At 43.7% G+C, this 26,606-nt stretch overlaps 1 protein-coding gene across 1 annotated transcript in view; it reads right to left on the reverse strand.

The window, feature by feature from the left end:
* ncanb (neurocan b) overlaps positions 1 to 26,606 on the reverse strand; it is a 148,758-nt gene that overhangs the window by 23,762 nt on the left and 98,390 nt on the right. Inside the window, exon 11 of the mRNA XM_030433087.1 lies at positions 13,698 to 13,811. Coding sequence (XP_030288947.1) covers positions 13,698 to 13,811 — 114 coding nt within the window. The remainder of the gene's footprint in view (positions 1 to 13,697; positions 13,812 to 26,606) is intronic.

A 26,606-nucleotide genomic window follows, 5' to 3' on the forward strand; every position in this document is an offset into this window, starting at 1 on the left:
TTATAAATGGCCACAGTTCCATTATTCGCTGCTATGGTTGTAACAAATGATTTAAAATAATAATAATTTATAATAATTATGATAATAATACTGAATTGAAAATAATTTAATTGGTGCTTTGGACAGAAAACAGCATTGTGTTGCCATGCTCATGGATCTTCATCAGGCGTTTGATTCAGCTGACCACAAGCTGCTTCCGATCAAACTGAGGAGTGCTGGCTTCGGTCCTCAGACTGTAGATCAAACTCAGCGCGCATATGCAGAGGAACCTAAATCTGACCTCCTCGAGATAACTAAAGGTGTCCCCCTGGGATTACATTTTGGAGCCTTTTTTTGTCATTAATTCACATGCACCCTCTGCAAGTACAAGAGCTTCAAAAGAGCGTTTCAGTCATTACAAACTGCTCTGCCGAGCTTCAGTGATGTTTTACATGCTCAGAAAACAAAGCTCATGATCTTTTCGAAAGCTCCAGGTGCTTGGTGATTCTAGTATTTTCACGTTTGATGGTAAATCCATTAAAAAAGGTGTCATCCCAAAAGGAATTCAGTATATGGATAGACAATTAGCTTTTATTAAGTGTACATGTTGTTGATTTAGTCGTAAAGCTCAAAGTAAAAACTGGCTTCTGTTTTAGAATCTTGCTTAACATTCGATGGCAAGAAAAAAAGTGGTGGAAGCTATATGTCTGCCTGTGAGTGAGTCGTTTGATCAGATAAAAAATAATATATATATTTTTTTTTTTCAGATTTCACAAAGCAAGAAAACCTAACCTTGTTGTTTACTTACACGCATATAAAAAAAAAACATGTCAAGCAGGAACTCGCCGTATTTGAGCAAAAATAGGTTTGACTAATGACTCAGAACAAGTGCAAAGGAGGCTCTTGCATATTTAAGACGTGGATCAACATCTCTTTGCAGTTCTTTGCATACGAAATGAGGCTTATCTCGGCACGGATATTTTGAGAACATACTAAATCCACGTCATTCCTGTCATTCGTCTGACTGAACCGAATCCACGGAGTACTTACAAGCACTGTTGGGCCGAGATCTGTCATGCCACAAGCTACAGCAGTGAATCACCACCTCAGTGTTTTCGCTTTAGTACTACTAAAGTACTACTCTCAGCAAATACATGCACTTGATGATTTGCCCTGAATTTTAATCAGAGTTTTTATGTCCTGTTTGCATCGGACACTTTGGTTGTTTGTTCGTCTGATGCAAAACCTGAGCACCTCTTGAGCTTCCTGTAAGTGCGGGAATTGAATTGCCGCTATTCTGAGTCCTGTGAGCAGCGATGCAAGAAGCTCTGACGCTTATTGTAAATGCAAATGTGGAGAATGGCTTCATTACTTTGCCCACTCACATTCCTCCTGATAGTCCGGGGATTTAATGCGATGACCTCGACACACGCTAATGACATGAAACCCAATTAACCACTTGAACACCGTCGGCCTCCTCTGGGTGGCTCGGTGGCTCAAAGGCGTGCCCCGATGCCCTAACAGCCAGATGAGCCTGGGTTTAACTTCCAATTTGGACCGCGCTCTTCATTATATAATGGATTACCTTTCACGATGCACAGAGGTAACACTCATCTACTCGTGCTTCTGAATTGCGGAAGATTCAGGATTAAGAAACTCTTTAACGTGTAAGAGATAAATTCATGTCACCTGTCGGTATGCAGGGACCACTGAAAACCATCTATGTGTCATTTCTTTGTGCTTTGTTTCATCAACTTTATGATTCTGCTTAATTAATAGGGTTAGGATTTTGGGATTTTTGCATCTTTGCAACAATAATGGGTAACTACAGAAACATGAACATACTGTATAAAATGACAGATAAACTCAGAAAAAATAAAATGTCCCTTGCAAATATTTGTTTTGATCTGTCAGTTGAGCTTTGATCTCACGCGCTCAGACATAACTAAGCATTGTGGGTTGTGCGGTGGTGTGAGAGTGTCATTCCATGGCCCGTTTGTGAATTTTAACCCCCTTCAGAAGGTAGCGGTAATGCAACTCAGATGGGAGGCATATCCTTACAGTAGGTTTTAAACTGGTGTCACAAGACCACTTGAAACATTACGTTCCACAGAAACGTCCATGATGTCCTCCTGGAACATTTAGCCATGCTAATAGTGCGGCGGTGACTGAGTTGTCCTGCTAGTGACTTCCCCATGCAGGATCCGTAATTCATCATGCCAGTCCTACAGTGACTGTTCAAATTAAACAATGACAAAACACACATTACTTTCAACTTAACCAGGATTTTAGGCCAATCTTAACGGTGTTTCACATTGACCGACAACACTTCAAACGTCACATTACCCTCTATCTATTGTGTATTCATCTTTCATGCCGCTGCTTTGATCGGCAGCTTACATGACTGGCCACTCCAACGTGTGAAGCGGGATTGTCTTTCTCCAAAGTTTCAACATTGTAGCCAGAGTCGGCTGTGTTTTCTTATTTTGTACCCACTGCAGTGCTCAGCCTAAACACGTACCCTCACTGGAACAAAACGAGTGGTGCTTTTCACCGCAGTGCTGCAATTTTGCAGGTTGTTTCCCTCGGCTTGTTTTGATATATGTTAAGAAATATGTTTCAGGAACCACAAGACACTGATCAAGAATTAGTGCTCATGTTCAATAAACAGATTGGACATTAATGGAGAGGTTTGTCTTGTGTACGACTGCTTGCCGCCGTACTCCTCCTCGCAGCAGCGACAGTGAGCTTATGAACAGAGAGCGGCACATTAGCATTAGGTAGAACAACGTTACTGCTGTTTTTACTGGTCTTATGGGAACAAAATCAGTCACTGCTGCTGTAACTGTTCTCCTCTGCTGACTGTGAACTCTTTCACTCTGGAAGCTACCTGCTCCAACATGTTTGCGCATGTGGCAGCTTGTACCATTGTATTAGCATTAGGAGCTGTTCCAGTTTGGCACATGGACGTGGACAAAGGGGTTGTTATCTACAGAAACAGGGACAGGTGAGTCAGCGGAGATGTTACCGAGGCAGGAAAATACACACAAGCACAAATACGAACATCTGTACAATTAAACACACACAACTTCATTGAATCACTGACTGCTGTGGGGTCCAGACTGGCAGTCAGCCCGGAAGTCTGTATGACGAAGTGTATAAAGCTAGTGCCGGCCACATTAAAGCCTTTAAATGGCTCTAAAACGACAAACTGCAGACTTAGTGTGATTTCCACTCGAATTTACATCCACATATAAAACAATTTAGTGTCCAAGGGAGACAAAAAGCAAAGACAGACACACTAAGTGCATCACACAGGGTAAGAAACAGTTCGAGGACAGAAATAGGAAGTGAAAGCAGAGAGTGAGATGGAGAGAGGGAAAGAAAAGCAGAGATAAAAAACAAATGGGCATGTTTTCTCCCCCTCAGATATTCAACCTAGTCTCTGCTGATTTCCTCTCCCACTCGCTGACAGCGAGGCTCAAAGCCCGACATCACATCAACCTCTTCAAATATTTAGACATTATTCAAGTCGTCTTCTTTTACCCGTTTCCCCCTCTGTCAGGCGGGGAGAGAGGTGGGGGGTATGTTTCAGCGATTAATATTCTCACAGACTTTAGAGAGCGGCAGTTAGGAAATAAAAGGCCATACACTTCCAGCTGACTGATTGGGTCGTTTATCCACATCACCGAGTGATATTTCTACTGCTCTGCTTTTTTTAGATCCCCCTGAATGATGAAACGGTGCGTGTGTGTGTTTGCACGTGTGTTCGCTGCCATTTTGCCTTCTCCCCGTGCGACTCTTTGAAGGCTGACAGCTCGGTGTGCCATTTTCATGAGGGGCTGATGACAGCGGTCCAGAGAGAGAGGAAGTGAGAGACAGAGGGAGCGCTGGAGACATAGGGAGAGAGGGAGAATGTGCTGATGGCCAGCGACCAAAGGTGAGAATGTGAGGAGACTGTGAGAACGGCTGTGGAATTATTAATGGCCATTATGAGTGCAGTGGTGATTAATGGAACATCCTAATAGTGTGATCCCCACAATTAGGAGTAATGGATGTTACAGTCAAACAGCTACAATGCACAACATGTCTGAAGGCTCATTCTGCGTAATTAGCCAAAAGATGCGTCTTTGCAGAGTGATGCTGATGGAGGAGGTAAAAGTGAGGGCAGCACGGGCCCCTTACAGTCAATATGCAAAGAGTCAGTCCAGTTTATTCCAACAAGTGAGTGTAGTTGTTGTTTTTTTGCCTGTGCTCTCAGAGAAGAAACTGCTGCAGGATGCATTAGTCTGGAACAAGGGTGGGAGGTGTGGGAGGCTGTTAGCCTCAACCACAAGAGGGGCAATCACAAAGTCAGAAGTTGTGTTATTTACATGTTCTGTGCTCTTAGCTGTCAGCCTTTTTGCCGACATCCGGATAGTTAGAATTCAGCCGGGGAAAGAACGTCTCTTGAGTGCTGCGTGCAGACAGTCACCGGGGCTGAGCCAACATTAATGTGCCGAGTGGCTGCTTGTTCAACCACAATGTCTCATTTTCTTGTTCTACACGTTTAAAGTAATGAATATGTAACTAAAATCGATGTGTTAATCACTGCATGTAACTAATGTGAGACTGAAAAGGACAAAAATGCTCGAGAGGTGGCTCCAACTATGATCTTTGAGTGGTTTCTATTCATTTTCTTACATTAAAACAACGATTAATACATTTTTAAAAATGTTATTATTGTGTGTCTTTTTAAAATGGCTTTGTTTGACAGGACAGCTTAGAGAGATGACGGAAAATGGAATGAGAGAGAAGGGCGACGACATGCCGCAAAGGGTCACAGGTCGGATTCGAGTCCCGGGCCGCAGCAGTGAGTGAGGGCACAGCCTCTGAACACGGGGCTAACGCTCTCCCAAGCCATCGAGCTATTGAGGCGCCGCGTCATATAAAGGTTTTAAAGAGGTCATATTGCTCTTGTGCAACTCTCATCATAAATTGAATGGGGCAAGATGTCTCACTCTGCAGCTAAAACGGAGCGCTCAAACTCAGAATTCTAATAGGTACAATATTACTGAGGTAATAAAAAAACCTCAGAATTGTTCATTTTTGCCATAACTGAACAAACAAGCTGTTCTTGGAAGAAAATAATGTCCCCCGTTTGAAGCTAGAAAAGGTGGCAGGGTCCACCAAATATTAATTATCATACATTATTTAGTTTGTCAAGACATTAAAAACTCAGCCAATGAAGATCTTTATCTTCTGATTAAAATTTCACACATGTCAAATGCATCTTTTGCAACAATGAAGTTAAAGGTAGGGAAGGGGATCCCGGAGAAGGGTAGTTGATTGTTGAGTCTACAGACGTGTGTGATGATCCGTGGGATTTCTCTCGTCTGCTCGTCTCTCTTGCTCAACGTTTAAACACAGCGAACAAGTTTCACGAATAAACAAGTGAAAACACAACCACAAACAGCTGTGACACTATTTCTGATAGACTATAAGTGTGTTTTCTTCGCAGATTCGCTTACAGCACAAGGAGAAAACCAAATAGATGCCAAACTTTGCTGCAAAATCACATGGACCGGCTGCAGCAGGAAAGCTCGGCGCCCACTCTGTCTGAACGGCTTGAATGGTTAACTCGTGCTCCCAAAAGGAAGTGGGCAGCACTTTGGGGCACTCTGCGGCGCTACTGCCTCCTGCGTGTGTCTGCAGTGATATGGGGAGGGCAGAAAATAATAGTACCGGCATTCACGGTACGACAAAGGGTGGAACGTAAAAGTGCTGGTGCTGTGTACCGGTGAGTGCCGGACCACTTCAAGCACCACCACAGCAGGAGGGACCAAAACTGGAACAAGGATCTGGTGCAGTTTAACTTCCCGAGTTTCTGAAAGGGTTCGCTGGAAAACTTCCTGCAAAGGAAAATAACGCTGGGATGACAGATAAATGAAAGATGAAAAGGAAGAACAACACCACAAGCCCGACTACATAACTAGCTAAAAGTTTTCCCGGGGAAAACAAAGCGAGGAAGTAGAGAAGCACGCCATCCCTCCAGCACGGCTCAAAGTCCTGTTTAACACCTCTCCATCAGAAACGTTCATTAATGCACAGCAGAGGAACAAAGGCTCTCGTCTCTCCCTCCATCTCTTTCTCTCTTTTCATCTGCTGTAACACCTGGCTCTCACGCCTCCTTTTTCTCCCTCTTTCATTCGCAGTTTCTTTTTCTTCCGGCCGGTGCCTCCGTCGCTCAGGAGAGGAGAATGACGGTAGCTTCAGGAACGTTGTCTAATTAAGCACCTTGGATGAGAATAAATACCCCCCCCCCCCCAGACTCTCCAGCCTTCCTGTTAAGAGGGAGAATTGGCAAGTGTTGAGCACAATGGCATATGGAGTGCGAGTGATGTCTTGCTGTTATTGCATTTGAATCGCCTCTGCCAGGATCAGGCAAAACTTCAGTGATGTTTTTTTTCTGTGTACCTGCCTCGGTGTGTGTTTGTGTGTCTCTCCAGAAGACAACTGTTGGCGAGGTAAACCAAGTAGCTCAAGGTTCCTCTCTTCTCAGTCTTGGCACGTGTCCCTCTCGACGTGTTATTAGAATGCATGAATCTTCATTAGCATTAATAGCCTCTAAAGACCCGCGGGATGCACAAAAATTAATTTTGAGCCGAGCCTCTGCTGAGTCGCAGGTTTAGACAGCGGCAGCTGAGCGGGGAAGGGCTTAGGCAAAGTTTGCGAACTCAGGCGCCTCCTTTCTCAGACTCGCTTCTGTCAGCTCTTAAGGCTCATGCTGAGTCACGAAACCACTCTGACAACAACAATATAGAAGAGAAAAGAACAAACAAACTGAGGGAGGACTTGTATTAAACAGCAGACTGCAGCTTGTAGACCAGATCAGCGAACGTGGTTAAACAAGAGCGTAGAGACGAGGCACGCCCGGACTCTGCTCTAACTGACAAACAGGATTTCGGGAATGGACACCTCTGGATCTGAAGCAAAAATGGCACAAGAGAGGCGAAACAACATACACGATATCTGTTATTCAAAACCTTTTGAACCCTGATCAGTACAAACTCTCTGCTTTCTATGGCATCTACAAGCACTGCAGCACATTGCACATTGTTGGACACCCGATGGATAGTTATTTAAAAGAAAGTTATCAAATATGTATGCAGTAGAAAGAGAAGTATAATCTTTTCATTCCACTAACTCTTCCTCCATGTCTGAAACATGCATCCTACATTCATCACAAGGCAACCTGACCTTAGTCTTCACCCCCAACTGACACTGACTGGAGTCACATTTATTAAACTTCACAAAGCTCCCTCTGAAGCCACAAAAAGCTTTCTGCTATTTTTCTCTCAGACCGGATTTGTTGAAAATATAATATGTAGGAATTCTACATAAAATGTCTAAAAAACGAGTTGCTGAGTTGGGTACTTTACCAATTATCCCACAAGTTTTCAACAATGTTCAAACCAAGAGAAATCAAACTAAAACCTCTGTGCCTGAATCACATCAAATAGTTTTTTTTTTAATCAGCAGTGGTGATTGTTTAATGGCGTATTTACCACCCGTGAAGTTTGATTGGAGGACAAGATTAGTAGACTGTACTAGATTAATCCTTAAACTAGCAGGCAACGGCACACATCAAGGGTGTCTGTGTCTGTGTGTTTAGATTTAGGTTCAGCCCTCAGCTGAGTCTCCGGTTCTCTCTCGGCTGCCAACATTACAGTTCATGAACACCGGACAATGGCGGTCACCTCCACGGATTGTGGCTGCAGCCAGGGTGACAAACAGGAGTGAAAATTTAATCTAAATTTGAATCCCAAGAAGTTAAAAAATCTCCCTGACTCCCCCCTTTTGTTGGTCACTTCTATTTTCAGGGTAAAGAAGAATGTGGTTAAGGCATAGAAACCCTGATTAAGGTATGATTTGGGTTAGGCGATTCAAAGATTGAGGGAAGGTTGCAACATTTTGTGGTTACTGTTGATTGCAGGTCAAAAAATGGGACTACAGCAAGTCTCTGTTGAACCACGTGAAAGTGGTCTCTGGGCTGACTCAAGATCAGCATCATTCAATCATTCAGTTACTCCTAATGACTCTCAATTACAGGTAAATTGCCTTCACTGTAAGCATGAAAGGATGCGCGAGAGAAAACGGTCGAATGTGAGATGAGTTTGAGCGACACGGCGATAAGACAGTGCGCGTCGACAGAGTGACAGAAGGACCGCATCTGGCGCTCTCTGAAGAACTTCCCACCGCTGTTAGTCAGCTCAGTCTGCTCCCCTCCTCATTAGTCTCAGTGTGTACTCACACACCACATCGTCTGCTGTCTGCTTCCAATCTGCAGCACTGGTCTTGCTGTCGGCGTCAGAGTGCTCTCAAGTCTTCCTATGTGTCTGCCCCAGATTCACCCGCCGTCCTCTTTTGGGGGGGGAAGTTGTGCTCTACTTTGCTCTGGGATCCCTGAAACACTGTTGAGCTTTTTTTTGTTTTCCCTGTCAAAAGCAACTTGCTGCTGTGTTTGCGCGCATTGGATGTGTGTTGAGTGTGTGTTCTGAGAATAAGTGCTTCAGCAGCATGCAGGTGGAATAAGCGAGCCATTCTGCTCTGAAAACAATTTGACTTGCACTTGATATACATTGGTTTCAATGGATAGTGGTGATGTGCAGTGGTCCCACTGCACCGTCTGAAGGCAGCAAGCCCAACAAACACATCCACGCTAACTCATTAGCACGCCGGCCTCTATGTGCCGCCCGACCGACAGTCGCCACTCACACTTGCCTTTAGCAGTGTGCGCCCTGTTGAAGGATGCGGCACTTTTCCTCCTCTAAAAAGTCAACTGACAATGAATAAATACGGATGATTTGAGGTATGGAAGGAGGTGGAGGACGGAGGACGGAGGAGGTGGGACGGAGAAGATGGATGAAATGCTGGCAACGTGTGTGAAGGCAAACACATTCCTCACAGAAAGCCAAGCAGCAGCCAGACACCCTGGGATTAATTAGCAACGCAATCCTTTTAACGCAGGCTTTCTGTTTCCAATTTGTAGATTATTTGTTCTGTTAGGATTCACAGAGAGAGAGAGAGATTGTAAGAAAGAGAAAGAACTTATTTCCTGTAGATTGGATTATTGTTTTATTAAGCTGGTTGTTTTTCTAACCGCGAGTTATTGCACCCCGCTGCAATCTAACTGCTTGGAATCGCAGCGATCGACTGTTGCATAAGCTGCTGTTGAATAAAAAAGGGAGGAATTACATGTTTTGATGTTTGGAAAAAGGTACAAGGGCAGGTGGACTGAGCTTTGTTTGTTTGTGGCAAGTAATGTATCAGTATGTCACCGAAAGAAGAAAAGAAATTGGAATCTGAAATGTGAATGTTTTGTGGGAGCTTTTTCCTTTCTTTGTGAGGACAAATTTGAGTTTTAGACCTTGAACAGAGGATTTTTTTTGGGGGGGGGGGGGGGGTGAGGGCATCCTCAAAGATTGTTTTTTAAATGTCTGGTTTCGATCAAGGTTGTCATCACAAAAGGCTCGGGCAAGAGGCTGAAGAACGCTTCATGTCAGGGAGGATCCTCACAAGTACGAACATATGCCTACGCGTGTCTGTGTTAGCTGAAAGATCTCTGAATTCGCCGCCTTAAGAAGCGTTGAAGCATCACACAAGCTACCACACACACACACACGCAGCCACTGCAAAATAGCAAATGCAGCCTGCGCACTCACACGATGACACACACACACACAAACACACACACACACAAGAAGATTGTGACAAAACCTCCTGCGGCACACCAGAGATGAGAGGCACGGAAAGATGCAAGAAGTGGAAGGGAGTGACAGCGGAAAGGTAGGGCAAGAAATAAAAAAAATAAAAAAAAATGGAAGGAAAACATGAAACAGAGGTGTCTACAGTAGTGGAATAGCAAAGTCACAAATCCACACTTACACATACATATGGTGTCATCTTTCCTCCCTCGAAAGAGTGAACGATGGATAAAAAAAAAAAAAAAAAAAAGACTGACTGGGGAAAAGAAGCTGATGAAAGGAAGCCAGCTAATGCTTCCGCTGTCTCTTTTCACTTCAGTCGGGGCTGCAAGAGATCTGGTTTCTGCCTCCGCTGATTAGGCAGCAAGCCAAAAAAACAGCAGGACGGACTTGACAGTGGCGGGATGGTGAGGAGAGTGACTGATGTCTTTGTCAGTCGAATCACAACTGCCTTTTCTTCTCTTCAAACAAACATCCATTCATTACTCATAACTGTTGTTAAAAAATCAGTGCGAGAGGACGGATCCAGTTGTTTCCCACGGCTACGGCTACAAAGCTCATTACTCAAACGAACAATGAACACAGCTGAAAACTCTATCGACCAAGAAAATCATCAATTTCTGAAACTCGTGATTAAAAAAAAAAACAAAAAAAAAGCAAAACTTAATTCTAAAAAAATCAGAGTAGCACGCAGTCTCCTCCACTCTCTCAGTGCCTTCGCTGCAGGACCCTCAGCCCCGTCAGCCTACTATTATTGACTCTCGGATGGTCACCATGGTAACAGGCCAGAGGGAGCCAGCAGCCGACCGGATCTACCCAGCATCTGTGGCTGTTAGCTCACAACACAGGCACCTGACCGCGCACCACACGCACACACACACACACACATGCGCACACACATACACACTCAAAAGTACACAGCAAATGAGACAGATACAGAACTGGAACACTTTAGAGAGACAGGGACCAATTGGATGACATTTAAATGGACGGAAGCCTCGGCGGAACGAAAGAGTTCATTTCCACCGCTCGTGTCGTGGTTCAGACCCCCCCCCCCCCCCCCCCGCAAACACACTGGATATCAAACTGAGATCACAAACACACAAAAAAAATAAAAAATCAGAGCAATGCCTGTTGCGAATTCCACTTTTCACAGCTGAATCCTATATTTCTGCATGAACGAGGTGGCAAGAGATAAAAGCGACAGGAAAACAGAGATTTCAGATTTACACCATCGGACCTGCTGCTCCCAATCAGCCATTCAGGCAGCGACGCAGCAGGAGAGGAAACGTCCGCACGGCTCCAGCGGATGCCAAATGGGAGCCACTGTGGGGATATGTGTGTGTGTGTGTGTGTGTGTGTTTGGGAAAAAGGGAAGAAATGCCTTGATTTAAATAAGCTGCATACTGAAGTTGAACAGCTGAGCACAGCTGAACACGGCAGCCACATGTTCTGTACAGTCTCGTTTTTGAATGTTTGTTTATGTATGAACCGCACCACAGGAGGGGCGTGAATATTAAAGCGGCAGCCATGACCGCAGGGAAATTACCTAAAGCAGCTACCAAAGTTACATTTGCTGTGGTGAAAGATTAAAAAAAGTGCAGCTAAGATTAAAGAGGCACTCGAGCACTTCCACAAGTTGGTGGACTTTGAAGAAACAACTTTTTAAAAAAAACATACATGATCAAAGCAAAGCAGTAAAGGCAGAGATATCCTGACTTTTAGCCCCCAAAATGTGTCCGGCACCAAAATGAAGGGATCCTACGTTTTCCCAAAATGCAACTCTAGCATATTTCGTTACACCCTTCCTGCCTGGTAAACGCCCGCATCTTTCAAGCTCCGCTACGTCAGTGTGTAGCTTTGAAGTTTTTCCCTTTCCCCAAAAAAATGTATGGTTGCCACACCCTCGATGACATCATTATGACATCATCAGGGTTATTTTCTCAGACTTGACACCACAAAGAGGACATGATAGCAATATAACAACCAAAATTGCAGACAGGGGAAAGCAGCGGTCCTAACCTTTGTGGTTTATGACCTTTTTAGACCACTCAGCAGATCATGTACAGTCTGTCTTGATGCTGGGAGTTCAATCAATCAAGAGTGTTTTGTCGTTGGCCTAAAGAGAACTACATAGTGTTTCATACAACAACAACCAAGATAAAAGAAAAGTCTGAATAAAAAATAGCATCTTCCTGTGTTCCCGACCCATGTACGCCCTCTCCTCTTCTCTCCAGTCAATCCTCATGTGACTGCTCATATTTATCTATCAACCTCTGGTGAGGTCTAGACCACCAGGCTGGGATTAGACAGTTTAGAAACATATGTTACTGCAGAGATGTAAACAAAGGCAATGAACTGGATAAAAAAAAAAAACGAGTCAACTCAAGCAGAAATGTGACAGTTTAAGTCGGCAGCTGACGTCTGGCGTGCCAAAACTACTGCAGTTCAGCTAACAAGCCGGCGCACAGGAAGTGAAGTGAAAAGATAATTTGGAGCTTAGTTTTTTTTGTTCTGTGAACGTGTAATTTTCGCTGTTAGCGGCTGCCAAAACCGCTGCAGATCCTACAGCATTTTAAAAAAAGTCCTTGCTTCAGTGTGCTGCCTGGCTCTCCTCGCTCCCTCCTCTCCTCTCTCTATCGATTGCTCTGCCCTCAGAGCCCCAGATTACAGCAGAGCAGTAAAAAAGCAGCGCGAGACACTAGGAAGCCAGACACATTGTGAAAAAAGACAGATATTCAAAGTCATAACTCTGACTCTGAGCTGAGGTCAAAGGTCGCGCTGGCTGAGCCCATGGCTTGGTTTTATGTCATTCGGAGCAGTTCAGATTCCTAAACTTTCCTCATCGTCTCCTAGAAGTCTCTCTTCATGCGGCCTTTCTTTGTTTCCATTCATTCATTTTTAATTGTGCTATTTTGAATCTTGTTTTTCTAAGAGATGTAGAGTTTGCATTATTCATTAAAAAAAACCTCACATAATCATTTAATTCCCATTGCTCCCCTTTACCTGTATTATATAACTCTTTGGCTCATTACTGTAAGTTTAATTTAAAAGACGATGTGTGTGGTTTACCAGTATCTGTGTTACTACATTAACATGCAAAATTCAGGATGTTTAAACTACCTTTGGCAGCAAAAATAGTAAGCAGGTGTTCTGGCCCATAATGGCAGCTCATACGCATTCCCCCCCCCCCCCCCCCCCCCCATTTTTCTCAACAATAGGAGACGTGAAACACATAATCAAAGTAAAATTGCTTCAAATCAATCGACTCGTTTCAAGAAATCTCTGCGTTTTTCTGCTCAAATTGTCAAAAGCTCACACAATCATTAATGTTATAATGTAAACAACAGCTGTTGGGGTTTTTTCCGCTGCTGTTTTCCACTGATGTGTCGGCCATGTTTTCATGTAACGTGCAGTTTTGTGAGCAGCCTCCTTCCGCGGCCGCCTTCTCACGGGGGAATTCCCATAATGAGAGACGAACCAGCTGGACGCAGGTGTTCTGTATAAACCTGATACATTATTCCAAAGGGCTTCCCTCTCCTTCCACCTCCTCCTCCTCCTCCTCCTCCTCCATCTCTTTGTTTATATTCATCCCCCCTCTTCCACCTTCTCCTTTCACACATCCCCATTAACTCTATCTTCCTCACCCTCGCTGTTTTCTCTCTACCTCTGTCCCCCTCATTGCCGCTCTTCTCGCACCATCTTACTCTACTTTGCCCCCTCCTCATCACCCTCTCCCTTCCCTCCTTCCTCTTCATCCCGCCTCTCTCCACTGTCATATCACCTTGCTTCTACACCTTCTTTGTCTCGCCTCTCTCTTTCTATACTGCCTTGTTTTCCTACTTTATCTACTCCTGCTACCCTACCTTTGACTGCTTAAACCCAACACACACACACACACACACACACCTCTCTGTTGGGTGAGCCGACCGAATAAAAATGAGAAAGCAGAGGTTTTCTCCACATTGTTACCCTTTTCACAAGTAGCTCCTCCGTAGCTCGGCAGACAAAGACACACAAAGGAGTTGATCTCGTCTATGCAGGTTCCTCCATTCTGGCATGGATTGGACTGGCAGTCATCGATATCTGGCGGGAGAGAGGAAGAGAGGGGCTGAGTCAGAATAAATACAGACACATACTTCCTGCACGCACTTTCCGAGCGGCTACTTTCCAAAACTACCTGCCGCAGGTTGTAAGTGAACAAACCCCCGAGAGGTCGAAACTTTTGGAGAGATTAGAGGCGTTTCTGAGAAAGTTATAATTAAAGCCAATTGATTGAACTTCATCAGCAAGCGGTTTGGGATGCACTGAAGCGCATGATGCTAATTGCAATGTGTTTGCAGGACGTGCCGCGGTTTCTGCTGTCAAACCGGAGCCGAGGGGAGAGCCCGGAGTCGGGTGTGAGGTAGGAAAAGAGTGAGGGAGAGGGAGAGAGAGTGACGTGGAGGTTAGAGGGAGGAGGACATTTAGTTGGATGGGCCTCCATCTTCTGCTCACACTGATGCGCTGCCTGTCACGCCAGCAGCTAAAAAAAAACCCACCACAAAAACAAGGAGATGCAACCAGTCAGATGGTATTTCTCAGTCTAAATGTTTGCACACACTCGCATGCAAATTCGCATACACATACACACACACACACATTTGGCAGCTTCGTTGCAGGGGTGAGAGTTCCAGCTCTCTTGAAAAAATGTTAACTGTATTTCTCTGGCTGATCTGGGCCTGGGGGCAAAATCATTAAAACTGCAGCTGGTATCCCACAACTGAGAGAGTCCCTGGAGGCTTGGCAAAGAGGTCACAGGAGGAGAGGGGAGTGAATGGAAATTGAGGGGCGGGGAGTCTGAAGAGTGAGGAAAGATGCGGGGAAAGAGAGTTTGCTCGAAAAACACAGCGAACGGCGGCGTGAAGGAGAGGTAATGAAATACAAGGGCAGAGGCGGGCGGAGAAAGACAGAGGTGATATGATGCTGCGAGTCTGGGAAGTTGGCAAGTTTTCGGGGGGTTGGATTACAGGGGCTTTGCAGGCAGACAGCGTTTTGGGGCGGAAGAGTCTGTTCGGATAAAACAGCGTGACAGCTTCATTGCTGGTACACCGCTCTGGGCTGACTGATATTAAAGGCTGAATTAGATGCAGGAGGTAGAGACCCTGCCAGAGTCGGAATGAGATGGCATTAGTGTTGCATGGGTTCTCAAACTGTGGCCTATGGGCTGACGGCGGCCCTCAGAAGCATTTCATGCGACCCCCGAACTGACATGAATCGCATGCATCGTATTTTAATCACTCGGTTTCAACACTTTCACTTTTAATAGCCTCCATTCACACCTGTAAATAGGTTCATTTGATCTGGAACGAGGGAAGTATGATCCTTTGTTGCATTTCACTTCTGATCTTTTCATGCTGATGTTTCACAAATCAAACAAAAGAGGACGAAAGATAAAGTTACACACACTGACAGCTAACTCACTCGTTGGACAGTTTTGCAGATTCCTATCTGACATTAATAAGACCCACGAAGGAGGAAGTCAAATTCCACTGACTAACAGCAGTTCATGCAGCACTTACATACTGTAATAACTGATAATAAGCATTAAGAGACGGCAAATCAACCGCACCCTATGAATAATGACAAACAGGACGAGGAGACAGGACGACAACGAGACATCTTGTGCAGTAATAGTTCAGAGCCCATTGCTCTGGGAAATCTGTTACCGCCCCTTTTTTTTGACAATCTCGTTTTCGTACCACCCCCAAGTTTGATTGCTGTGTCGACATACATTAAACCAAACAGATCTTTAGGGGGAAACAGTTGGGTTTTGAAACAGCTTCTCCAAACAAGCAACGTCCTTAATTCACTCGCATCAGACGGCGTCCTCCTAACAAGTGCCTGTCAGGTTAGGGATGACTAAAGCTGCTGGTTGCGTGGCAGCTAGTGGCCCCTGTCATCAATGCTGCAGTGCTCTATTACAGTGGACAGCTCTGTAGTATAATGTGAAATTGTGACGGAAAAGTCAAAGCAGAAAAAATGCTTCATGATTGAAAATAGGAGACCTCAGGAAAAAAAAACAAAAAATGGATCAACTCTTCAGTTTCTTTCATTGGACTTGAGTCAAAGTCTATCTGACTCATGACGGGGTGGAAAATACAATACAAAAAAGAAAACAGAATAAGAAAGCAGGTACTACAGTAAAATAATCTCATACAAAAACACATAGAACAGAAAATGTGTTTAATGATCAGTTTAGATAATCTGACATCAAGGCGAGGGCTGATTCACATTTTTATGACGACAACAAAGGCTTGATCACCCCGCTGAAGACAGTTACATAATGTCCCCAGGGGCTCCGGAGAAAGCTTTTCAAAGTTTGAAACGAAACAAAAACCCCGGATGATGTCAAAGTGATGTAAGTAGGGTTATCTGTGCTTGGGCCTGTGTTACAAGCTTGTTTTGAAATGAAGGTGGACATTTTGGAGGCAGAGAGGCTCGAATGAAAGACCTGAAACGATGGAGGGCCACTTTAATCTTGCTGTATGCGTGACCAAGAGCTCTGATAGTTGGGAGATACATGACTCTTGATTGACATGAGTAGCATGGTCGTCCATCGACTGCAGCATTATTAATAAAGCCACTGGTAAAGAAAATAAAATGGGTATCCTGTGCCAGCCTTGTGAGCTACGTAAATCACGGACCTTTATTACAGCTAAACATAATATTATCATTAAAATTTTAAGGCTCCAGTCTCTAAAGTGCTTGATCATGTACTGCCTTGCGGTGAAGCGAGGCCATGCTGAGTTAATGGTGTTGAAGGAAAAAGGACAAACAGCAGAATAGAAACTTCCCGAGCCAATTAATCCGCCTGCAGAGAGCCTTGGTATGATGTGATAAAATTAAGTAAAAGAAATAATAGTTGGAAGAAACTCTTTTGTCATTTGAGTGTTCTTTGACAAGAAAGTGCACCAATTTTAGAACCATCTAAATCTACTTTAAGAATATCCAGTGCAGAGAAAAAAAAAAGTACAGCTGGACAAAACCGGACCTGAGAAGATGCATATGATTTACAGCTACATGAAAACAGATGCCTGGATCTCCTCGGAGACGCTCCATGTAATTAAAATATGATGTATGATGAATGATAGCAACTGAAAATATCCATCCCTTCACACTGTGAACCAACAGATGAGCAGTTTGACGGTACAGCTGTTCAAAAAACAGAAAAAAGAGAAAAACAGCTACTGGGCCTAATACGAGTCAGCATCTGGCCTCATTAAGCACAGTAGCACTGAGGTAAAGAGTCGGGGAATTTCAGGAGCACTGGGCTCAATAAGATACAGCTCTGAACATCGGCTATTAGAGGAGACACAGTCGGTTGGTAGACACTATCTGTGCGCTCCAGACATTTGCAGCTGGAACAGACTGAAGTTCTTCACGCAAAGTTTTGAAGATGTCCGGAGAAATTTAAGCACAATGGGTCATCAACTCAAGAGGAAACGTGACTGTGTGAGATGGACCTTGTCACTTGCAATCAATCAAACGGCTGCTTAGTTGAACTTGATGAGGTCTAGTTAACTGCAGCACAGCTTTGCCAAAGATGTGTGTTTTTTCTTTTTTTTTTAAATATATTTTTTTGGCCTTTTGACTTTATTGACTCAACAGCTGAACACGTGACAGGAAACAGATTGAGAGAGAGGGTGAGTGACACGCAACAAAGGGCCCAAAGCCGGGACTCGAACCCAGGGGCGCTGCAGTGAGGACAAAGCCTCTGTGCATGGGACGGCCGCTCTACCCACTGCGCTAAACGGCACCCCGCCAAAGATGTGTTTGAGGTGATTTGGAAAAGGTGTCTCCATCATGTAGTTTGTGAACTATAGAGGCCTGACGGTAAAATGTCTGACTACATATCTCAGTCGGTATTCAGCTAAATTGAAGGATTGCTGTCGAAAATACATACTCTCAAATGCTGGCCTCCAGTATCAGTCAAACACACCTCAGTAGATGGAGTTTGCTTAGCTGTCATGGGGATTTTATCGCGTCATCCGAGAATGGACCTTCAGGTTATCTTATCACACAATAGCTGATGTCATATTTATCGAAGCGATGATTCCGTTGAACGCTTTGAGGGGAGCGAGTGAGCTTTCCTTTGTAAAACATCTATATTCCCATGGTTGAGAACTAAAGATCCCCTCAAGACATCTTTTTAAAATGCATAAAATGACTCTGCTCGGAACAATGATTATGATTTGTGGGTTTTAGGGCAAAAATTTTATTAACCTAGTTTTTATCTGCTCAGTCTTCCTCACTCACCAACTCAGAACCAATGAAAATGCAAAACATTGTTCCTTTCATGAACTACTAGACGCAACACGCCTTCTACTTCGCTGAAGTGTACGCTCACTGTATGTATGTGCACTTTGTTTGTGCTTTAGTTTTTGCTCTTGGATTGCTCTTTGCCAGCCTTTTTTCCTTCCTTCTGGTCGCTGGTATTTTGTATTTTGAACTTTGCACCTCGGCTATCAGTTTAGTTTTTTAACCTGCCTGCCTCAGTGTTCTGCATTTGACAACCATGTTATTCTCTGATCACATGCAGCTTCCCCTGGAGCCACAAGAGGCTTTAAACTGCTTACCTGACATATTTAATAGTTCTCCCCAACACCTGTAAACACATACTGCATACTGGACCAGTGACTGTCTTCTAAAATAGCTTCCATGTCACCAAAGTATGCTCATACTTACACATCTCAAATTCCCACCTACAGCTTTTAAATGTCATCCAATTGAAGTGACCACAATTCAGATTGTCATGACGACCCACTGATAATGGCGTCCACCTTCCTTGTCTCCGCTCAAACGGAGAGACGAGAGCCGGAGTGCAGCAGCTCCGTCCACTGAGCGTCCACACTGCCCGACTGGCTTAATAAGAGAAGCGTCCAAGTGAAGCAGGTGGCCGGGTGTGTGTGTATGTGTGTGTGTGTGTGTGTGTGTGTGTGTGTGTGTGTCTTTGACTGAATTTGTGCATTTGTATGTGTGTGTCCACCAATCTCTGGCTCACTCCCCAGTACAACAAAATCAGGCCTGGGCACTAGTGGGGTCTCCAGGGAGTCGGGGAGAGCAGCGCTCCACTTATCTGCTGGCAGAGAAATGGATGGAGGGATAAACAGGTGCCAGGCAATGTGGTAATTGCTGGGTGCAGCTAACACACTAGCAACGCTATCAGCTTTCCTTTGAGCCAACGTTATTAATTTGAATCTGTCAGGAGAGGCAGCAAATGGATGTAAAAGTTGATGTGGTTAACATAATGGCAGAGGGGATATAGATATGAAATTGAGGTTTAAATGTGGTTCACCGCTGATTGAGAAATACATCGTTTGGACGGAGGTGTTTGATTGCAGAATAAATATGTAACTTGTTGTTTAAACCCCCCCCCCCCCCCTGCCTCTCTGTTTGTATCTGAGGAGAAGCGACAAGTTTGAGGACAGAGGATGGGGAAATGGAGATACAAAAAATATGGAGGAGGAGAGTGAGAGAGAAGCCAGACAAACCGGGGGTGGTGTCGGTTGACAGAATATCTGGAGGCTTACTGCAGGCATGTGTCGAAACCAGGGTATGAATAATTGAAAAGGAGACAGAGAAAGAGATAGAAACACGGAGGGAAAGAAGGAGACGGAGAGCAAACAGAAACCGGCTGGGAGAGGGGGCCTGGGTCAGCCGTCCCCCATTTCCCTTTTGGGATTATTTGTCAGTTCAATAGATCAGATTAAATTTCTATTACCTGTGTACTCGACCAGAGCTATGTCCAGCCCAAGATCAACGCCATCACCTGCCCACTCCCCCTCCCCCTCCCCTGCCCAAAACCATTCACCATCCCTATGTCCTCTCTATGACTTTGCCCGACTCCGGAGGGCCTTTTTCTGCTTTACTACAGTGAGATTTATGCCTTCAATTCTCGCCCGAGCCACTCCGTTTTGTGAATGCTCGAGCCAAATAAAAAGTAAACAGCTCTTTTTCCATTTTGTAAATGAGCCCTCAACTGCAATCAGCAATTTCACGGCTATGAATCCTTGTGGGTTTTGGTCAGGAAGAGACCAGCAGATAGAGGGGGGGGGGTCCACTCAGAGGGTAGTAAAGGCTTGGAGAGAAGAATCGATACGTCAGTCAAGGACTGGCGTGCATATAAACACGGCATATTCTGTCAGTGGCCGGTTAACTTCGCCATAAAAGCTCTTGCATGGTTACAAGAGAATAACTTTCTGCTTCCAGTTGGAACAGATTTTTTAAAAAAGGACATTATATATATCATATACGGTCTGTTATTCTTTTTAATATGAGGAAGCGGAGGAAATCCTTTTTGATGAATCTTCCGATAAAAGTTGAATAACATAACTCTCTAAGTGACTATTAGGGAAGCCTGAGAGGTCTGTGGGTTAATTAAATTCCCACATTAGACACAAATGAAAACATAAAAGCAGCACTCAGTACGTTTGAAGCCATTGGCAATTTGTCCACGCCGCAGATTTCACCTATTAAGGTGTCAATGAGTAGCAGGAGGTTTGATAAGATTAAGTCGGAGCCTAATATCAGTAAAATCAAATGTTCTTCCTGTTAGTTGCAAGTGTGAGTGTAAGATCAATGAATTCCGAGATGACACTACGCGTTATGAATATGATTGGGTCTACAATTGAAGGTTTTCTTTCCCTTCTGTGTCAAGTGAGGACTCTATAAAAAAGCAGCTAACAGGCCCTGAAAACATAGTTTTATATTCTCACTAAGAACAACTGAGTGCTACATGAACACACTATTTCTGTCAATGTTAAAAAGACTTTTAAGACCAGTGGGATTTACTTACGACTCCGGTGCAACAACTGTGCCATGCTATTGGCTATAGCTACAACCACCGTTTAAAACTATAACTCTAGAGTGTATGACGCTCTTAAGTTTATCGATAACTAATGACGACAGATCCGGACTCAGAATATGTCAGACCTTGGAATAAATCTAGATAGGGAAGTTGCGAAGATAAAGCCTGATGCAGTTTAACTCTACCCTATATCACCCCATATAAGCTGCACAAATACAACTACATTTCACATTTGCCGCAGTACGGCAGCGCCCTAAACTTCAGCGGTTTGTTTTGACATTCAGGACAGTTGTTGTTCCACTGGATCCGGAGATCTGATTACTGTGTAACTTTACTAACTCCAACTTTAAGAATAGCCACATTATAAGGCTCACATAAAAAATGCATCAAAAATGGAAATCGGATGTACCCCCCACCCCCCAAATAAGAATATGGGTCCCTGAAAGTTAATGGTTTGCCAACCCCCAGTGAAGTTGGTTTAGGAATAAGAGTAAAACATTTTACAAGGAATACAGCTGTATGGAAAACCTAACGTCAAACCAGATTGATTTCATCAGCCCTTTTTAGTATTCCTGTATCGAGGTTGTGCTCAACCATCCGATCCTTGAAATGAGATGTTGCCCCCAGGCTCTCAAAGTTTTGTCTCATTTTGTTTCTTTACCTTATTTCGTCTTCATTTGTAAACAGTGTCAACTTGACATTAAATTGGATTGCGCCAATTGTTTATGTTCTTGTTGTTTTGGGACCGTCATCTGCTGGTTAGACGCTGTCTGTTCCTAAAAATATTCCAGAAATAAAAAATGTGAGGACAGTTTTGGGTAATCAACATTTTTCTGTATTTCTTAGAGTTATACTCATACTAAATAATAACTCACAGTGGTTAAACTTTGATCGTGGCCTATTTGAATTTTTAATGTTATAGAAAATGTTACTGAAGATTTGAAGTTTAAAGGGTCTTGAATGTTGTACGCGGTTTGACATCTCGTTTAGCTGCAGAGAGGTAGAATACAATGTGACACCTCCGATCACACCTAACCACACGGATCAGTGGTGAATAGGACTTGATCTTCCTTTCATTTCTCCACAAAGCAAACGACACTAGACTGAATGAATACTTTTCAATGGATTTTTAAAAAACAAAGCAAACAAACAAAAATAAAAGGAATAACACTTCAACGTAACAAATCAGTCTAAAACATTTTTAGGAAATCAAATCTGCGTCATCCCAAATGTAGATATATAAGTTCGGCATTTATCATAACCAAAGGAATCAATGTTAATCTAATATTTTGTATTTACTGTAACAAAGAATTCAATGTATAGATGTTTTTAACATGGGTCAGAGGTAAATACCTTTATATGCACACCATTTATTCAGGCATTAATCTGCAGGGAGAAAGCCGGAGTCTGATATGTCTGGATTCTTTTCACATAAAAACAAATACCATCTGATTTCTTTTGGTCATCTTTTTTTTTTTTTTTTTCTTTTTTTGCGTAGCAGTGAGTTGTTTTGCAAACCTCCTCTTCTCCACACCGAACGCTCATAAATATTCACCCACAACATCAAATAAAAGGATATGTCAACGCGAGAGGCATTTGAGTTATTTTTTACTTTTAGCATTTGTAGGCTTTGACACAAAAATAGCTACAATTTCATCTGCATGTGGCTTTTTAAAGTGATTGCTACTCTTGTGTTAAGGTGTCTGCGATGAAGCTGGAGTGCAGTGGAGAGGGAGCAAAGATGCCAGCTGCCCATTTTGAATGCCAAAACAACTACACATATCCATTGAGAGGGTCAAGATTGCAGCCCATTTGCCTGTCAACACAATGACTGTTTGAAAGAGTGCTGGAAGTGGTGGGATTCAGTGCTGCGTCACACTTTTTTTGTTGAGCTATTTAAAATTTGGAGGGGGAAAGTTCTGCAGGAGTGAGAGTCCTGTTTCTGCAAAAAAAAGTCTCAGGCGTAATTGCTTTGGCAAATTGGGAAAAACTCTGATAAAAAGTGTTTCATTAAGTGAAAAGATGAAGAGGGCAGCGACAATGAAGAAAGTTGAAAAGACAAAAAAAAAGGGCTGAAGAGAGAAAGAAAGTCATTCATGGGGAAAATTCACGGGGGAAAAAAAAAAATTAATGACGACAAGAATTTCAGACATCACAGCGCGGCGTGTTTCTGCTCAGACGCCACAGTACACGTGCGCAGATACACAAGCAAATCTCATTATAGGCTGTATATAATCCATCCGCAGCAAATGTCCGTTGGTGGCAGGCGCGGGCATTTGTAAGCCGGCCAGGTAACAGGGCTGGAAAAGCACATTTACCCATGAAGACTAAATGCCAGACGTACAGATCAAACAGCGGTCTGATCAATTACACAGAGAACCTTTGAACCACTAAATGCCACCAGGAGACTTCACATCTGACAGGGCGTGAAGGGACAGTATATGCTACATAGGAAGACTTTTTTGCCCGCTAGTTGGAAGAAAAACTCACATTCATTCAGGCGTACTCACCAATGACCAATCTGTGACACACACACCCGTACAGAAATACACTCTTACAAACACACAGGGTGCCCATCTGCCCCCTTATCAACCAACGGCAGTGACAGATCTGGTCACCCCTTTTTTTGAGTCTCCTAATTGCCTCCGAACCACAGCCGACATTATGTAAAAATAAATTGACATGACATCCTGTAAAATGACGCCTTTGAAATGGAAATGTTTGTCACACAAAGGTTTTTCGCTGAAAGGCTCTTTGTGTTTGTCATCTTTCATTGTGCAAGACCCCGGATGATTGACTTCCTTTAGCTAGCTGAGGGGCATTGACATTTCCATGCCCTTCTACAAAGATGGATACCTTTCTATTGAGCCGCCGCTCGTCCAAACAGCATGGCCACTCAATGGATCATGTTGTGTTGTGTCAATAACTAGAAAGCCTGTGTGCTGCTGTGTGTGTACCAGCGGCATTAATGAGAACGAGCGTCAAATGAATGTTGATGTGTTTGTATGAATGTATGTGTCTGGCTGTGTAAAGAGTGTGTGTGTGAGGAGTGCAGCAGAGAATCACACATGTCAAATGTTTGGATTCTTGAGCGTGTGTGTGTTGGCAGAGCACGACGCGTGTGCACACGGAATAAATATACACAGCTGCAAGCACAAACTTGATGTATGTGTAGTTTAGGATGCGTGGACGCCCACTCACTTGCTAACAGAGAGCAAGAGGTGTTTTTGCTTCCCACTTCTAACTCTTTCAGTCCCATGCATGCTGATCACCCAACCCTAACCCAACCAACCAACCAATCAATGCAACTAACTAAACTAAACACACACAGGTGAAAAGATAAACTCCTTGGCAGATCTGACTCATTGTGACCCTGCAGCTGTTTAAAGAGAGGGCTGCCACTTTAAAACTTTGAGTCTCACTGCAGTTAAACTACATGTACAGACTTTGTGGAAGACAACAACCATCAAACTGTACATCCATCCCTTGTAGCAGCTGAAAAAACACAGGAGTCCTCTGTGTAAAAGGATTTCTGCCTTGTCCAAAGATTATTTTCCTCTGCTATCTCAGGAAAAAGCCCAGCAGAGCAGATTTGAGAGTAAAGTTTAACAGGTGTTTAACCTTTTCCCTTTAAAACACCTTCCGTATTTTGTGCGCTTACGATTCTTTGGTTGCAAACGCAAGCCTCAGAAACAAAACGATTGACAGAAAAGATATGAAACTGCTGGATTACGGTGCGGTTTGTACAGAATTATGACAGTATTATTAGATCTATCGAGTGGGCCTACCTGAGGGAAACACATCCCCTGATGCTCTTGTATTTTTTATTATAGTGGTTCGTGAGTTGAATTAAAATTTTGTAAAGGCCACATAACAAGAAGAAATTAAACCCTTTCATCGTGCTGGATTTCCTGTGTGAACACTGCATCAACTTCATGAACTTCTTACACAATTCTGTTTAGCAAATAGCACAGAAAGGTTAGCGAATTCATTTTAAGCTTATAAAAGTTTGGATGTGATTCCACTGCGCCAAATTAACTTTTTCAACCAGTAGCACTGGTGCTACTACTATTTATGGTATGTATTATTTCATTATTAGATTCATTGTGATGCACAAAACCGTTTTAGAGGAACTTTTTCAAGAGAGAGGGATTGTAGGGAACCATACAACAACGCTCTAAGCCCAGTGTTACTCTACAGTTCTCTGGTTTATCGGTCAAAAGTCTGCAGACTGAATTCTCTGTTACAGACAAGCAGCTGACGGCTGACTCATCAGATCCAGGATGAGTTAAATGCACATCAGTAGATCCACTTCATACACAGTAGGCTATGCCGTTGTATAAAATGGCTGTATCCTCATTACACTTCAATCATAATCCTGTCGTGGGTAATCTCTTGTCCACTTCCAAGAACCACCTCACCCCCACTTCCTCCCTCTTGCGGAGAAGGGTGCAGATCCGATCTCACAGGTGGCTGTGTCAAAACGTTACTAGGGGAGATGCAGCTCCTGGTGATTCACATGATCTACGATGATGATGATGATGATGATCATGAGGATGATTTAAAAGGCAGAATCACAGGGGTCATATTGGCAAGTCCCAGGGGTCGTTCTACTTGAATTACTTACTAAGTTTAGTTGCAGTGTTTTCCTAAAAGTAGTGGCACAGTGCAACTAAACTGTCCCAGTCTGGACCCCTGGATATGGCATTAGATAACACATGCAGAGAAAACTTTAATATGATCAGTCGACAGAAACATCTCCCCTACAGATCCTTTTAGTGGCTGTTCTGGAGCTTTTGATCCCATCACATGAGCCAGAACGGTTACCAAATTGTCCTTGTCAGGAGATTATTTTGTCAACTTGTGTTTCGAAGATCAGGAATAAACTTTCCGTCTCAACTTTTGAGTGTGAGAAATCTTTAAAGTGCTCAGAGATAAATGGTGCGTTGATCATCTATCCATGCCAGCTGGAAAAAGTCTCTTTTGTTGAGGATGATGTGATATGATTGAAAACTTCACTGCAGCTACAAAATGGAGGTAATATTTTAAGAATGAAAACAGACATTAAACTACGACTACTTTTCAGTGTTTCGGAGTGTATTTATTCTAATAAGTGATACAAATTGGACACATACACTGCATGTGTACCAGCACTTCCGCTTGCACCTGTGAGTGTGTGCTGTGTGGGTCGTGTGTGTCTCTATGTGTATGTGTGTGTCCGCGACAGCAGTATACCATAGAGTCGCAGGCTGTCAGCTGTGTTTGGGTGCGGGTGGATTACAAAGGGATCAGGATCAGCGGGGAGAAGTGGAAACGTACAGACTACACAGCAGCTCTGGTACAGCCCACGGCTCTGCGCTGCTCTCCAGAGAGCTCAGTGCAATGCTGATCAACCTATCAGAAAAGTCCTTCATTCTGGGGTTTCTCGTGAAAATACAGAAAAGGCTTCATCCTTTTTACTTGGCGGAGATGTGAGAATGAACAAGGATGTGTAACCTCACCACTAGCCCCAGATGCAATTACATCTCGGAGCCCCGATGATGTACCGAGACCCGCTTGCAGGCAACGATCCAAATCGTCTGGGTTTACCAGACTTTTCTTAGTGCATCAGGGGGAATCGAGCAAAGTGAGCCTGAAACCTGCCTTGTAGACATTTCCAAAAAATCATACCACAACATGAAATATAAAAAGAGCAAAAGAATCATCGTAACTCATGTGCTGCGCCGTGAATGTGCATGCGTCAGTGACTGTAGATGTGTGTGTGTGCACGGTATGTTTCAGACAGGTCTTCGCTTTGGTTGACAGCGCTGCTGCAACATTCATAACAGCCTGGGAAAATGTAATGAGGTAAAGTGTCACAACATCTCACATCGCTCCGCTAGCCTTCAGTTCTGACAGCCTGACTCCTCTCCCAGACGCCATACAGTATAGATGTGTGTGTTTGTGTGTGTATTCACAGGCTCCATTTTGAGTGTCTGTTTATACTTTGCGTGGGAGTGGGGGCATGAAAGTCAGAGCCAGGAGAAGCCGAA

Source organism: Sparus aurata, chromosome 11, assembly GCF_900880675.1.
Source record: "Sparus aurata chromosome 11, fSpaAur1.1, whole genome shotgun sequence".
Lineage (NCBI taxonomy): Eukaryota > Metazoa > Chordata > Actinopteri > Spariformes > Sparidae > Sparus > Sparus aurata.